Source organism: Kwoniella mangroviensis (genome assembly GCF_000507465.2).
Source record: "Kwoniella mangroviensis CBS 8507 chromosome 1 map unlocalized Ctg01, whole genome shotgun sequence".
Classification (NCBI taxonomy): domain Eukaryota; kingdom Fungi; phylum Basidiomycota; class Tremellomycetes; order Tremellales; family Cryptococcaceae; genus Kwoniella; species Kwoniella mangrovensis.
In genome coordinates, this window is record NW_027062533.1 from 4,053,880 (window position 1) to 4,069,655 (window position 15,776).

The window sequence follows — 15,776 nt, forward strand, 5'->3', positions numbered from 1 at the left end:
TAGTGGAGCTCAGACGATTGAGAAAGATGGTCAAGACAGTTTGAGCCATAAAATGATACCAATCGCAGATAGCAACCTGAAATGAAAGTCGCCACCACCTGTCGGTAAGCAGTGTTGAAACGACTAGAAGCATCATAGATACTCTCATATCTCATATCATCACACAAATAACTCGTACTCGTACTAATCTCGGACTGTATATAATCTTAATAAATAAAATGATCATTTCTCTCTTTCCATCCATATTTCTATGTAATTCAAGTCAACCTAAATAAAAAGTAGAAGAGAAAATTAAATGAAATTGATATGACTATCGACTGGTGTTGTCCTCGTCATTTTTATGTATAAGAAAGTAGATAAGGAAAAAATGATATGATATGAAACAATTGAAGAAAGAAGAAGATAAACCTTGAGTAAAAGGAAAAATCGTACATATGAATTGATTAAAACCGTCGGACATCCTTTGAAATCTCGCATTTTACGAACTTTCCTCTTCATGATGAAGGTTTGGTCCGATAAAGGTATATATGTTCTAAAGGAAAAGAAAAAAGAAGATGAGAGATGGGAAAGAATGCTTTTGAGTAGATTGTAACTTGAAACTTTTGGATATATAGGTACTTGGGATCTTTGGGGGGTACTCCTAATTGAACAAACAGGAAAACAGGAAACAGGAAAATTACATTATTGACGACTTTTCTTCTTATCTTCACATTGATGGGGAATGTCGATTATAAACAGGCAATTCAATTGAAGCTTTCGCTGGAAGACATGAACAACGATATCAGTATATCATCCAATAATGTCCCAAAAGGGCGATAAGCATACTCACGATTTAGTGATTGGACTAATTAGACCTGTAATTCCCTTCTCGCGACTACACTTCCTCTGACCTGTCCAAACAACCTATACACCTCCTCTTCAGCTCTTACGAAAGGCTGTTTCCAGAATCCATACGCTTCATTATCGAGCAACTCGATGAACGTGACCAGCAATCCCCAAGGATGAGGTCGTTGGACCAAGGTTCTCTCAAGTAAGATCCTGGCGATTCTTTCGGGTATAGCTGAGGGTGGTTGAGTCTCTGATGGTCTCGATGAAGTACCGAAGAGGAATAGGATGAAATGAATGAAGAATGACGTGTGAGCAGAGGGGTATCGGAGTTGATCTGCGATCACGCTGAGCATGTAGTATTGACCTAGTGAGGTAATACAAAATTAGCAATCTAACAAAATATCGATGTATATCAAAGAAGGAACTTATTGCACTCACCCTCAGCATCAAACGCATGCGCCAGCCCAGTCAACACTCCCACCTCAGGAGCTTTCGCATCGAAATCGACCACACCAGTCTGTTGATATCTTCTCGCTACAGCAGTGGTACCAAGGTAGAATACCGCGGCATGTAGCAAAGTATGATTCCAGGTGACGTTCGAACCTGAAGAACCATCTTGATTGCTATGGCCATTAGTGAGGGACTTGACGGCGATTCGGTTCTTCAACTCGTTCACGATCGATGGCAACGCAGGTATACCCGATCGGACATACTGGTCAATGGCGGATTTCAGGTTACCATCTGTCAATGCGCCGATATAGTCGGATCGAACGATTGGGAATCTCTGCATTTCCGGTACTAACTGATCCAACCTCTTGTATGGGTCCGGTAAGGGAGCTTCGGTGGATGGGAAAGCAGCCAAAATGATATTTCTCATTTGAACACAATGAGGTGGAATCGCAGTAGAGAGAGTATGGTAGAACTCCACTAAGAATTCAGGGAAATCGTGCATGAGAATGACCAATAATCGGATAGTAGCCTTGAAGATCGATCTTGACGATGGTGACATCTGGTCATTCGCTTGCAGGAATGGCGACAAGAATCTGAGTAACCACATGACACATCGATGATATTCTGGCCATCCATCATCTCTGGCGGTTTGAAGTAATTTAGGCATGAATAGTCGATGAGAGACGATGGAGATCCAACCGAATGCGAAACGTGGCGCGTAAGTCGGTTGAGTGATACCCAAGTTGTTGGCGAAATGCTTCAAGCATCCAAGATAGGTTTCAGGCAAGTTGTATTCAATCGATTGAAGTTCACTCAACATGCTGGTGAAAAACCTTGCCCAAGGTCTTTGACTGAATGCTTCTCCCATTTCAAGCTGCTTCTGGACAAGTGAGTAAGACATGATGGTGATGATCTTGTTGTAGTAGTATACTGTTCTTGATACGCTACTTGTCCCACTCTTGTCACCGTAGTTCTTGACGATAAGTACGATCAACTTGGCTAAAGCATCCGTACCGTAGAATAGCCCTTGCTGAAGTTTTGCAGTATCCAAGTCAACAGCGGTGTTGATGGCTGTTCGGTAGAAGGCTGATGAGATATCTTCACCGTTGAGAATGCCCTCCTTTTGAAGGTATGTAATGTAGGGCACAAAGGCGACTTCGGCGTTTTTGCTGGTGCTGAAGACTCGGACCCATTCGAGGAAGTAATGAGATAACCTTTCTTGGAGCTTACCATCAATACCTGGTTTGGCATCTGGAGTAGGCACCGCAGGTGATTTGATGGTACCACCTCGGAGTTCGTCAAGGAGTGCTTCGGCGATGGGAGTTGCTCGGCCTACTTCTTGGGATTTGAGCAAAGCAGCTAAACTGTTGGCGAAGCCAGTTCTAGGAATGAAGGCATTCTCAGAGATAGAGCATTCCCGGATAAGCTGAGCAACGAAGTCGATGACCTCTTGGGCATAGGATCGAATGATCACTTGTGCTAAAGCAGCGTCGAGCTCGTGTACCGAGATAGATTGCGCTCGGATGAGAGTGACAGTGACTGGCACATTGAATTTACGCTATGTATGCAAGTCAGCAGATATGTTATGAGCACGCAAGAAATGGCAGAACTTACAGGATCCTCGGCATATACCAACCATTGTTTGACCTCTCTGCTGACTTTAGGTGTCAAATCGCATAGTTGCTGCAGCAAGTATACGTACACTTCTCTCGACAGTTGGGCATTAGATCGGTAAAGCAATTGAACAACCTTCTGAGCGATAGTGAGAGTCGTCGAATCTCGGTTTGCAGATTGGTTCGCAATTATGACGACACCTCGGATCAAACTCCTGATCTCATGTTCAGCTGGGAGAGCAGAGATGTTGGAAGCGGAACTCTGAGCCAGGAGTTTCTCGATCTCAGAAGCGAGTTCATGGAACTTGTCAACGCTAGTTTGAGGGGGGATGGCTTGCGGAGAAGCGACAGATTCCGGTCCTTCGACGATGTTTTGGTTGAAGACTCTTGGTGAGGGACCACGCTTGATATCGGAAGGAACCAGTCCATCGTTCAAGTTGAGATCCCTATATTGAGCCACAAGGTAATCCCCATTGGCAGGCGGAGTGGGGTGACTGATCATCCTAGTGGGTTCACCGAAATCCTCGTAGACTCTGAACTGTTGGGGAGTCAGGCCTCCAGGTCGCAACTTTAAGGGATCAGGGAGAGCATTGTGCGAAAGAGCGAAGCCGAACGAAGCGCCATCCCAGAAAGGAGTTTGAGATCGCAAGTTCTGGTGAGCTTTTCTAGCAGCATATTGAGGAGCAAGATTGACATCGATATCTTTAGCGGCTTTCTCCATAGCTGCTTTCTTGAGAACTGAACAAGCGACATCTAGATTCTGGTTTACCACTCCGGCGATCATAGCATCGGGCATGGAGTCTTCCGTATAACCATTCTGTTCTAACATTTGCTTGATATTACCGATCATACTCGTTCTGAGCGGTTCTTTGCAAGTGACTAAAGCTAAGCTTCCAGCTAAGTTCTGCACCATCATATGGGCAGCTGAGCGCATCTTGACCGCATCACCTTCCATTCCGAAATCTTTCTGAATGAGGTCTCGGGAGGAAATACCGGCTATAGTGACAGATCGCTCAATGACAGGACCAATAATTTCCCGGATGGCTCGATCGATGGAATGATGTACAATTCGTTTGAGGGTAGGAGCGGTAAAGATGGGGTAATCCTGATTAAAGATGAGGTATTGAGGTAGTTGAGCGATCAATTCGTCTACTCGCCTGTTGATAGAGTCCTGAGCAGCTTGAGCAGCCTGTTCAGTTTGAAGCTGTTGCATTCGGGCGTAAGTTTCGTTACCAGGGAGTTCCGCGAATCTTTGACCACCATTCATAATCTCGCTCGTGGCTCTTTGCAATTCAAGATCGAGCCGGTTCGGCAATTCCTCTTGAGGTGGCGGAGGAGGCACATGTAGTCGAAGCTGGTTCGATGGTTCGATTGATTCTAACTCCACACCAAGTTTGCTGAACAGCACTTCGATTTCGAATTTGAGGTTGAGACGGAGCTCAGCGAAGTGATAGAACTCAGCAAGGAGTCGAAGGATCGCCATGAGCCAAGGATTGGGGGTGTGGAAGACGATAGAATCTTTACAAGAAAGAATGAGGTTACAAACGAAAGGAATTGCAACAATGAGTCGCTTTGTATCAAATCCTTGAATAAGCAGATCTTTGACCGACAACTCTCTTAGCTTGATGGGCTTGTTTCTGGCCAAAGTGATCTTTCCTAACCAACTGGCAACAGTCTTGAGCGTAGTTCTTTCCGATGCTGAGTTCATAGTGGCTTCCGAATTGAGCAAATCTCGAGCTTTTCGGTATGTCTCCCAAAGAACATGTTTCTCGAAGACTGGCGAATGAAGAGCCTCGAGGAGCTGCATGTAGATATCGTGTCGGTTCATCTCAAGACTGACTCGCACGTCGATGAAGTAATGGGCGAACCATCGAGAATATTGGTTTTCGAAGATGCCAACCAGATCTTGAGCTTTCGCTTCATAGTTGCTAGGAGCGATTTGGTTAATGATAAACATGAACGCATCCTTCTTCCTTGGTTCAGGTTCTCTGAATTCATCATCTCCTTCTTCGATCAAAATGGGCAATTTGAGAGCAGGGAAGGCAAGCTTGACTCCACCTTGCATGTCTAATTCTTCTCGTTCTACCAAAGCTTGGTGAATATCGTTGATGAGCACAGGATGAGATTCGTGAAGAGCGGGTATTTCGAGTAAGGATCGACATAAACCAGGGAAATCCACCAAAGAGTTTCGCAATATGCTTAAAGCATTGATACCGAATTGGTAGAGAGCTTCGTGAGGTGGGGTTTTACAAGCATCAAGGACATATCGAGTCGCAACGAAGGCAGGTGTATCCTTGACTAAGCGGTAATCGATGATGGCACCGAAAAGTAAACCGGTCATGGTGAGCTCTTTGGGCGGATAGGATTTGACAAATTTGTATTCGTCGAATAAAGAGTGAAGAGCATGCGCGAATGTATCTTGGTTCACCGGGTCATCGGATTTCTGACATCGCTTAAGCTCGTCGATCACATCATCCAGTTTCAATTGACCACTATACATCTGCTGATACATCTCGTCCACTTTGTCGACAATTTCTTTAGGGAATTTGGCTTCTGAGAAACCTTGTTCTGCTTTGCTGCCGGGTTTGAGGTTAAGGAGACGAGGCTGAAGAATGAGAATGTCGGTACGGAGTTGTTTGAATCGAGACACATCTTCTCGAGATAGATTTGGAGCATTTCGGACCACTCGGATGAAGATGGAGTAGACGCTTGTGCCGAGAGTGTAGAGAAGGGGAGGCGCGGATTCTGGAGCATGCTGGTGATCTTGTTCGAGACGGATCTTGTGTTCTACGAAATCAAAGATCGCTTCTAAGAATTCTTCACCTTTAACCTCTATACCATCGGCAAGCCATTTCTCCAGGTCTAGAAGATCCTTGTTTGAAGCGAGAGCAGCGACATCGAGAGTGAAGTGCAGGTTCTCAGAGGCAAGTAACTTATGAAGAATCTGCGAAGAAAGTCAGTGAAATACTAATTAGGAGAAGGTGAATACATACCTTGAGCTCTGTAGCTATCTCCACGATTCTTCCGAGATTATTCTCATCCTCGCCGTAGAATTCTAACAACACTGATAGCAGACCTTCGGGACCAGCTTGCCACATCTGATGGAAGACAAGAGCTGAAGATGTCATCGCGTTTGCTGCTGAGGAAAGATAGACAGCGAGAAGACGGGTGTGCATATTGGCCACAGAGGGAGGCAAAGGTTTCTGATTGTCAGCTTTGTTGCAACGGATCAGACTCACAGGTAGCTTTTCCAACGCCAGTAATACGAGTTCCGGAGCCAACTTAGCAGCACTCTCGAGCATATCCGTAGCTCTTCTTCCGATGTCGGCTCTTTCTTCTCTCTCTCTTTCTGAGGGATGATCCGTCTCAGCGAGACCACAGGCATTCACTAAGACTTGAATGAGACCCAATGTATTCCAAAGACCAGCACCCTGAAGATCATTGGCCTGTTGACGAGCTGTCTTGCTCAATTGTGAGTCGGAGGTTGGAGGATTGACTATACGAGCGTATGATTGAGGGGAAGGCGCAGAAGGCATCGTGAAAATGGGCATAGCGTCGGGAGGTAGAATCGTAAGAAGGGAGAGGACTGAAAGGAGAGATGACATGTTCTCCCAAGTTGGAGCATCCAGAGAAGCAGGCAATAATCCAGCGAGAGGAGGTATAGGTGCTTGAGGGGGAACATAAATCAGACAGATGATAAGGGGTATAGACGTTTGATAGGCGGCAAGTGTCAGAGGCGAGTCGAAAGATTTGACCACGTCAGGCCATGATATGGATGGCTAAAATGTGAGATCAGCTTAATGTCGTGTTGCGACGGGCATTTAAGCACTTTCGCACTCACTATCGCTGACATTCCCTTGATGACGCCGTGCAAATCGACCTGACGACCCATTCGCAATCCCTCACATAATCCATGGACTACATGACATGCTTCTTCTGTGACTTGCTTGCGTTGCTCTTCATGCGACAATCCTTCTAAGAGATAAGGACCCCACCATCTACCCACAACCGCTTCTACAGTACCTTCGTCTTGAGTGAGGTTTTCGCCCAATTCGAAGAGGACATCTTCCAGTGGAATGGCACCTGGTGACCTTGGAGGTCCACCGGGCGATAAAGCTGAAAGGGTTTGTAAGATGATAGCGGGAGAAGAGAATTTGACTGTCAGCGATCCGACGAGGGTTTGACGTTGCATCGAGTTGAGAGGTGATGAATGGGGTGAAGTGGGGTTAGTCGGAGTCGCAGGTCTGGAGGTAGAAGTGCCACCGGATGACGATTGAGAGCGAGGGAATAAAGCGAGTATCAAGGTTCTAGCTTCTTGTAAAGTTAGGTCGTCGGTGAAAGGTTCTCTCCCTGGGATAGCTACCATAGTCCAGAAGGGCACGCCGGGTGATCGTAACAGTTCCATGGTAGGTTGAAATGTTTGTGACAAGATAGCGTGGAAGACTGCGAAGGATGCATGAGCTGGTGGGAACACGTGCGGCGATGCGAGTGTGTATGCTGAGAGGGAGAATAACATTGCCGGAGGTAAATTGAATAGTCTAAGAGATGGTAGCGGTAATGGTGTGCTCTGTGCTGGCGATAACATGATGAAAGAGAAGTGTGGTGCTAATTGAACATCTCTAGCGGCTCTGATGGCTTCTGTCACTAGCAGTCGCCAGACCAGAGCTGCTTGACCTGTTGTAGGAAGTTGAGGAGGCGGGGCGGCAGGATCGTCCTTATATTGTTGGGAATGTTGAATAAGAGTTTGGAGGATGGGATTTGCAACGGCAACAGCTCTTCGGAGGAAGTGATGGTACATTTCAGGTCCATTGGATGATGCGAGCTAAATTGAGGATGGACATCAGTGTTTACAAATCTTCGGTTACGACACAATTGGGATGGCAGACTTACTGTTCTGATCTCGGTAGACATTTTATCAAAGTTATCTTCCGTGAAAGTAGTCAACAAGAACACTATCTGAGCCCTGATGATGACTGCAGGACCGCCTTGACCATCTCTTCTTCCGCCCGCGCCAGCACCTGTACTAGCGGCATTAGATGCTGTTCCGCTCGCATCGCTGACTGGCGAATGTGTCACTCCAACATTACCACCACCGAATCCCGGCGGCGGACCGGTCCTGTTGACCCCACCTCCCAGTCCGGGAGGAGGGATTGACATGGGCGATATATCACTCTTTGATAAGGATTGGAAAGGGTATATGGGGGTATCTGATTTTTATTGATTGTTAGATGTTCATCCCCGCCCATCAATGTTGGAAGGGAGGAACACGTCACGGGATGGATCGAGAGCAATTGAGCACGACTGAGCCTTGGCGCTTGGTGGATGGATGAGTTGAGTCGATGTGACTTTGCTGGTGTGATGGTGATGCTAGGGATATGGAGTGAATGATAATAATGTTGATGGTGAAGGATGCGACAACAAGTTGTGAAATGTGACTGGAGATGCCAGTTAGCAGAGCAGAGTGCAACCAACTCATGCATACCAACGCCCTGCTCGCACGGCGGAGTTATAACCGCTGATAATCATATTGCCGATACCACCACATGCAGCTGCCTGGTCGAGGGTTGAATGTGGCGTTTGCAGCTGGTTGAATCTCCGCCCTGAGTACAGTCACTGCCAGTACGTCATCTCTCACCGTGCATAAAACAGGTCCCACGATGCACAGACATCAAATCCATCCTTATAGATACAAGTACATACATACACAGCTGCTCAGCGAGAAGAATGATGACTCGGGACTCGGGACTCGGGACTCGGGACTCGGACTCGGAAAACAAGAGGGGGTAATGACAGATCCCATTCAGTTATCATCATTGATCAACTCAGACAACAATCTATCGATCCCTTCCAATCGTACATAGCTTGACCCATGTTGATCTCGGGCCGATTTCTATCCTTCGCCTCAAGTTCTGAATGAAGCTTTTCTAATCGGATTTTCAAGTTGACGTTATCCAATTCAACTGATCTTCTCGTTTGTTCCGACAACCTCAGTTTCTTTACCATGTGTTCGATGTCTGTCCTAAAGCGCTCCACTTCATCTAACAACCTAGCACTAATCTGTTTCTCCCTCCAGATCGCTTTTTCCAGAACCTTTGTTTTCCTATCTGCATGAACATCCTCTGGAGCTACGGCGTTACTGGATATGTCGACCTCTGGATTGGGTCGTCCGGCTTTGACATCGATTTTCACTCCTTCATGGTATGGCTTACAAATATATTGAGCAGACAAACCATGGTGTTTCACACAGCTTCTCGTATAAAACCATTTTTGTAATTTTGGGCAGTATCGAATGTCTCCTCTGCATGGATATCCCTCGCAATAGTCTGGATGTCCATATTATCATTCAGCCATGCGTCAATGGTATCAGCTCTCTTTATACCCCGCTTAAGTACGAGGGAGGAAGACTTGCCTTTACCATATTTTTCCTTCCTTCAAATCCTTTTCAAACTTCTTCTTCTGTTCCTGTTCCACGTGCTTATACACTGTGTGATACACCGCTTTCTTCTCATCCGGTCTAATCACACCTTCCACTAAACCCCAATCCTTCAACTGATCGGTAGTAGGAACGATACATGAGGTACATGTTCGCGTATGAGCTCGGAATCGAGTTTGCCTTCCTTTCCTCGCTCTTTTGACGTGTTGGGAATAGAATCTCTTAGAACCAGACCTCTGTCTTGGTGAGGATCCGGCTGTCCTGTTGTAGGAGTGAGGGGTGATGATAGGAGCGCAGGGTGGTTGTGATTGTGTTGATTTATCACCTCTTTCGGTCCGAAATGCGAAGGAAGAAGAGCACGAGGTGAATGACCTTGATGGTCTGGGATGATCATCGAGCATGCTGGAGTCGGTTTCTTCGAAAGTACATTCATGTGCGGTCAACAGGGCAAGTAAGAGAGTCAACGCGATCTCGATTGTATGATAGCATATCGGGAAGAAGGAAAAAAACCAGATGCAAAGATAACAATCTGCATGTGGAAGGAAAAGCTGCTGCACAAACACATGTTTAGAGGGGAAAACGATCAAAATGATCTTCGCAGTGCACAGATCATCAGGGGCATTAACAAATTCTTCACTCTTCGTGGTGTTCAGAACAGAGCGGATTGCAGCTACCCTGGATACGACAGCTCTTCGTCGCGAAGACATACATCCATCGTTGGGATATGCAAGTCAATATAGATATACGAGTCAGCATAGGATAGTACGAAAGATGAAAACCATGCTCCCCGTCAATAGCATAAAGTGGCACATTCGATCAATGCAAGCAGGGGTGCTTAAAAAGCAGTGTTGGACGGGTGTCCAACCAAAAACATAAGCCCTTGGTGGGGCTCGAACCCACAGCCTTGCGATATGTGAAGAATCACGTAAAAGTCGCATGCTCTAGCCATTGAGCTACAAGGGCTGTTGAATGATTTTGGCGACGCTTTGCTGTGATCAAGACCGTTTCATCCCTTATCTTGCATCAATTGTTAATTGTTTCTGTTTGTTTGTGCTGGAAAAGGCTTACTTCGCTGCCAAAACACATGCATTAGTCTTCATAAGAATCATTCGAGCTGGTCCTTACAGATTGCCAATTGGTAATTGCTAGAATGCAATGATGCTATAATGATATACTCATTACGTCTGAGTGATGCACCATCCTAAGTGCTATAACGCAAGTTACAGACGAGGCATTTACCAATATTTCCTCTTTTATGAACCCGGGTCCACTCGATTTAAAAAAAGAAGTATGAGCTCAAGGGTTAAAGGAAGTATGTAAGTAGGTAGAACCGAGAATCGTCTGAGATTTTGTCACATTTTTTTCAATCTCAACTCTGTGGTTCTCTGACCTTTGGACACATCAGCACACTAATAAGGTAACATATATAAGTGTAAATATAGAATTGTAGGCTGAAAGCTTGTGAAGTCTTTTGGCGTTTTAGTCGTTCATACGCGAAGAAACCCTATTTATACGATAACATGTCGCCCTCAACTTCGACCGCGGACACTCCTTCCACCATGCCACGGATCACATCATCCAGCGCCACCAACACTAGACTAGTCGAGAAGTCTCTGAGGAATGAAGTGGATACTCAGTCTCATGGCAAGAGGGATAGAACAAAGAAGCCTGGTGTCGTGTCAAGCGAGTGCAAGTCAACTACCGATACGAAGTCAGTGAAGATGAAAGGGGGGTCGAAGGGGGTCACCAGGCGAAAACCCACAGCCAGCGGTAAGTCCGATAGAGGATGAATCCATATGTAGCTCAAACAGACTCCCAATCTGTTGAAGAGCATGTGTTGGCTTTTCTTGTGATATGCTACGATAAAATGGCGTCTTCTTTCACCATTCATCACTGATATCAATGTTGCACTGCATTTCCTCTTAGGCCCAGATATCCAGTCTATCGAATGGGACGAAGGATATTCTGTATCCACCGATAACCCCCCAACGGATTGTGACAAAGAGACATTTGAATCATTCGATTGGGATAGCGTAGGTGTACTCTATACAGATGAATTACCGTACGATCAAGAGCCCAGTACGGGTATACCTATACCTGATTCTCAGGATGATCCTTGGGTGGAAACGATGATCGAATATCAAATAGGGGATAACGATATTGATATTCGACCCCCGGAGTGGTGGCATAGAGATGCTAGAAGTGGTATACGTGAATAGGTACCTTGGCATACGATTAAGTAGTAAGTATTAATATATTTCTGTTATCTGATATAACAGGGAGATCGAATACGGATGATGTAGGTAGAAAGTCTGGGAGTAGATACCATGCACCGCAATATGTCTATGCGATGCCTCTCCTTTGATGGCATCAACAAGATAAATGAAAATTTGAGAACGAGAAGCGATTTCGTCCATTTGGACAGAAGCTACTGTTAAAGGAGTTTAGACTTGGACCGGCAATACCGGTTTGAGAGAAAGTTATGGATTCGCTGATGGATGATTCAATTAAGCTACCTTCTTTCCTGGTTCGACATCAACGTTAACTCCGCATGATCAGAATGTCAGCTCAAGATACCAAATCTCATCTCACCCAGACAACATGAAAAAGTTCTTCTGATACACCTACAAAGTCCACTGTTAGTAATATCAAGGCAGAGACAGATAGCTCCAAGGGCGGCGTGGAATCTAGAAAAACTCCATCGACCAACATCGGCACAGAGAGTCACAGGACAAAAGGTATGTCTCACACACCAGTTCTGTACTTATCACCTCTCACGAGCATGCACTCACACAGGTTCTTGATAGTCACCTCGATAGGATTTGACATTGAGGAAGATGTAGACCCAATGTATTGGTACAGCGGTGCACCTCCTCTCGATGATCGGCCAAAGTTCGCAGCCCCATGGTTCGAGGATGATGCTGAACCTGAAATATGCACGATGGTCGGAGGACCGCCCGATATGATAATCGAAGGTGAACTTGGACCAGCGACTGAATTGCCATGGGAAAGAGGTGATCAAGAGAGATATCCTCAATCTAAAAAACCTTGAGAGGGTGGGTATGTCTGAGTCCAATCAGTACATTTCTCTGTCAAATTTACAGACCTCTCTTTCGATTGATATATTGTTAGTGATATCAGAAAGATTTATTCAATCTTTGAACTCGGGCGTCCAATGATATGATGAAGTATCAAACCCGGAAATATGAATAGTGATACATGTTACATACAGATCGTGCTAAGTTCACTACTTCCTCTGTGCTCCCGATGGCTCTTCCTTCAACCCTGCCATCTTTCTCAACCTCTCTGCACGACTCCTCCGTAATGCCTCTACAGCCTGACGACCATGTTCCGATCGATTCGCTATGTAATCTAATTTCGCAGCGTCCATCCTATCCTGTGTCATACTGATCTTGTCGTCAGCATCACTCTCATACTGCCCTATACCTGACTACCAGGAATGTGCTCAGGATACGACAAGACACGAGGAACTCACTACTCTCTCATGCAATTCTGCATATCATCTAATTTATCTTTACACACGAAAGGTAATGTAAATGTTCGTCCGGTAGCGCAGTCGGCGAAGGCTGTAATATCATGAAACTAGATTAGATCAAAAATTCAACTTTCAAGATCATTTGACCTTTGACACACCTTTGACGTAGTCGTCACACACTTTCAGAGCATCCGATTTGACAGATTCCAGTACTTCGGTATCTTCTCTCCGTGATAGCGCTTCCATGTTGAACGAGAGTGTTTACTGGTGAGAATAAAGCAACTGTAGGATAACAAAGCTTCTTTGTATATCAATTCCCTCCGATTTCCTTGCGATCCAGTCAGACCGTCCTTGATACGTGGTTATTATTGTCGTCTAAATATGCGATTGATAGATGGACAACATAGACTTTCGATCACTCTCACCAAGCGATTTTTGCCGAACATCAAATCCAACTTTTCGACTATCGGATAAACGATGACATCATCATTTCTCTTTCGAAGAGATTTTTTGGGAAGATGGAGGTTGATCTACTCTATCGCGTTGACTGTTAAGACTTCTACAATCACTTATCTGGCTGTATCTATATCGCGATAGAGAGTATGAGCTGTAGGTAGCCAAATCGATAGAGGGGCTCATACAATATGAACAACCCACACGGTTTGCCCGCCCGGCCCAATTTCTCCGCTACGCCTCAAGCAGGACCATCTCAACCTCGTCCTCCTACCCAAGCCCACGGTCAAAACCAACGTAGAGGTCGGCCTCATCAGAACCAGCAGCAACAACAGCAATATCAAGGTGAAGCAAATCCATCATTATCTTACAACCCTTATGCAAATCAGGCATCTTATACAGGTGGATATCCGCAATATGGACTTCCTCAACCTCCTTCCTATGGAATGATGGGAAGTAGCGGAGGTTATCAGCAGCCGAATATCTCAGGTGGTTATCCTTCTTTCTTGCCTTCCCAACCTACGTACCCTCAGTATCCTCAATACCCTCAGTTGTCCAATCAGTTATCTGCTCAAGCGCTATTCCACCAACCACCTCAGCCGCAAGTAAACTCCGGTGGTTATTCCTATTCGTCTACTTATGCTGAATCGCAACCTCCTGCCAAACGACAGCGTCCGAACTCGAAATCGCAAGCTAGCTCAGTTATACAATCATCGGGAGTCGGGCCTGGTAGTGGTAGTGCCAGTGGTAGTGGAAAGGGGAGTGTAGGAACGTGGAGGAACTGTTCTCATCCCGGTTGTAAATTTGTCGGACCATCTGAGAAAGTCCAGATTCACGAAGAAGATAGACATCTAATATTTGTTAATGGAAAGATGCCACAGAGGAGTGAAGAAGAAGAGAGATATGCTAGGAGGAAAGGGTGAGTAAACCATCTATTATCAAAATTAGTGTATCATATCATATCTTATAGTTTGGTATTGACCATTTGCAATACTGGTATCAGTCCACCACCACCTATTCAAGGTACGAATATCACGCTCAATACGCCCGAGGAGATTGAAAAGTGGATAGCGGAGAGAAAAGCTAAATGGCCAAGCGCGAAACGTATACAAGAGAAGGTATGTCACCATTCCAACTTCCTCGTTGGACTGCTGAGCTGACTATGTGTATGCTCGTAGGAAGAAGAAAGGACTGCGGCTATCGCTCGAGGGGAGATTCCCGCACGAGGTAAACGGAAGAAGATGGACGCCGCTTCTCTAGCTGAAGAATGGGGTCGACCCGTAAATGTCGATGATCAATCTGGTGGTGAAAGGACAAGAAGGGGAAGAGGTAGAGGTATAGATATAGATAGAGGATCGAGAGGCAGAGGACGAGGAAGAGGTAGGGGTGGGCATATCGGACATACGATAGTGGACGAACGAACGAGATTACCTGAACCTGAACCTGGACATGGGGATCCAGGGATAACCAAGACAGAAACTGGTGATCAAGCTTGGAGTCAAATCACCACTCTACCTTCCATCAAACCAAAAAGCTCTCAATCAAGTGCTAAGCCAAGTATCAATGCTCTATCAGCTTTAGAGGGATATGATACACCTACTTCATCAAGTAAATCGATCGACTCAAGCTCGGATGCCGAATCAGATAGCGACAGTAGCAGTGGTAGTGGTAGCACTACTTCAAGTGATTCGTCTTCAGAAAATGACTCATCGGAAGATGAATCGATTTCGAAAGACGAAGACCAAGCTGCGTCAAATCAGGACCAAGCTGCAGTGAATACTCCCATATCAACGAAAGGAAAAAAAGAGATATGCAAGTTCTTCAAGAGGAATGGGAATTGTAAATTCGGTAATAAATGTAGAAATTTACATATGATCGTAAGTCGTGTTTCCCCTGCCATTGGCTAGTTTCGATTTGAGCTGATCTGCTAATTGAAAGGACGAGGATACGACATCTATCGATGTCAGAGGTAATTCACACTCTAGACAACCTCAAATTCAATCTACAAATAGTAAGAAACAAAATCATTTCGCCAGACCGAGCATGTTAGGATCGGTGAGTATCTCAGTTTCCTATTTATGTGAGCTTGACTTATCATATTTGAATTTGATGACAGTTACTGTCCAACCCTATCCAAAATACCATCTCACAGCTCTCACAGACCATTCGATTCCTAGTGGCCAATAACATGCTGGAGGGAGTCGAACTGAATCCCGGTGATGCCCAAGCACAAGAAGATGAGAAGAACAAAATTACGGAAATTGAAGAAACAACATAGGCATCCTGATGTCTAATTTTGACTCACCATACGTTAAAAGGACACCAATCAAAAGTAGCTGCCCCTCTTTCGTCTTGAATTGGCATACCATTTTCACATTCTCAGACTTGCGTCAATTGTCAATTTCGCAGCATTTCATACCATATGTAACACAAAATCAAGTCATTAATAAGCATATGCATAATGTTTCGTAAACATCTCCTTTCATCCTCTCTAACCGAATTA

General features: G+C 45.3%; 6 protein-coding genes and 1 non-coding gene across 7 annotated transcripts; 3 read left to right on the top strand and 4 right to left on the bottom strand.

The window, feature by feature from the left end:
• Positions 1-848: 848 nt before the first annotated feature.
• I203_101501 (uncharacterized protein) lies at positions 849-8,048 on the bottom strand (the record flags this gene model as incomplete). The annotated part of the gene is made up of 6 exons (XM_065516898.1): positions 849-1,192; positions 1,267-2,836; positions 2,893-5,835; positions 5,885-6,670; positions 6,733-7,713; positions 7,782-8,048. 6 exons carry the CDS (start codon positions 8,046-8,048, stop codon positions 849-851), a joined length of 6,891 nt encoding a protein of 2,296 aa, XP_065373716.1.
• Positions 8,049-9,302: 1,254 nt separating this feature from the next.
• On the bottom strand, positions 9,303-9,725 carry I203_101502 (uncharacterized protein; the record flags this gene model as incomplete). Its single annotated transcript, XM_019148829.1, has 1 exon — positions 9,303-9,725. The coding sequence occupies one exon, from the start codon at positions 9,723-9,725 to the stop codon at positions 9,303-9,305; it is 423 nt and encodes a 140-aa protein (XP_019001848.1).
• Positions 9,726-10,199: 474 nt separating this feature from the next.
• I203_101503 lies at positions 10,200-10,287 on the bottom strand. Its single transcript has one exon. It is a non-coding gene; the product is annotated as a tRNA-Lys (tRNA).
• A 557-nt stretch (positions 10,288-10,844) lies between these two features.
• Positions 10,845-11,543, top strand: I203_101504 (uncharacterized protein; the record flags this gene model as incomplete). Its single annotated transcript, XM_019148830.1, has 2 exons — positions 10,845-11,094; positions 11,251-11,543. 2 exons carry the CDS (start codon positions 10,845-10,847, stop codon positions 11,541-11,543), a joined length of 543 nt encoding a protein of 180 aa, XP_019001849.1.
• Positions 11,544-12,106: 563 nt separating this feature from the next.
• I203_101505 (uncharacterized protein) lies at positions 12,107-12,376 on the top strand (the record flags this gene model as incomplete). The annotated part of the gene is made up of 1 exon (XM_019148831.1): positions 12,107-12,376. One exon carries the CDS (start codon positions 12,107-12,109, stop codon positions 12,374-12,376), a length of 270 nt encoding a protein of 89 aa, XP_019001850.1.
• A 195-nt stretch (positions 12,377-12,571) lies between these two features.
• I203_101506 (uncharacterized protein) lies at positions 12,572-13,066 on the bottom strand (the record flags this gene model as incomplete). The annotated part of the gene is made up of 3 exons (XM_019148832.1): positions 12,572-12,731; positions 12,821-12,911; positions 12,979-13,066. 3 exons carry the CDS (start codon positions 13,064-13,066, stop codon positions 12,572-12,574), a joined length of 339 nt encoding a protein of 112 aa, XP_019001851.1.
• A 398-nt stretch (positions 13,067-13,464) lies between these two features.
• I203_101507 (uncharacterized protein) lies at positions 13,465-15,551 on the top strand (the record flags this gene model as incomplete). The annotated part of the gene is made up of 6 exons (XM_019148833.1): positions 13,465-14,192; positions 14,277-14,391; positions 14,452-14,682; positions 14,746-15,150; positions 15,212-15,328; positions 15,390-15,551. 6 exons carry the CDS (start codon positions 13,465-13,467, stop codon positions 15,549-15,551), a joined length of 1,758 nt encoding a protein of 585 aa, XP_019001852.1.
• Positions 15,552-15,776: the final 225 nt, after the last annotated feature.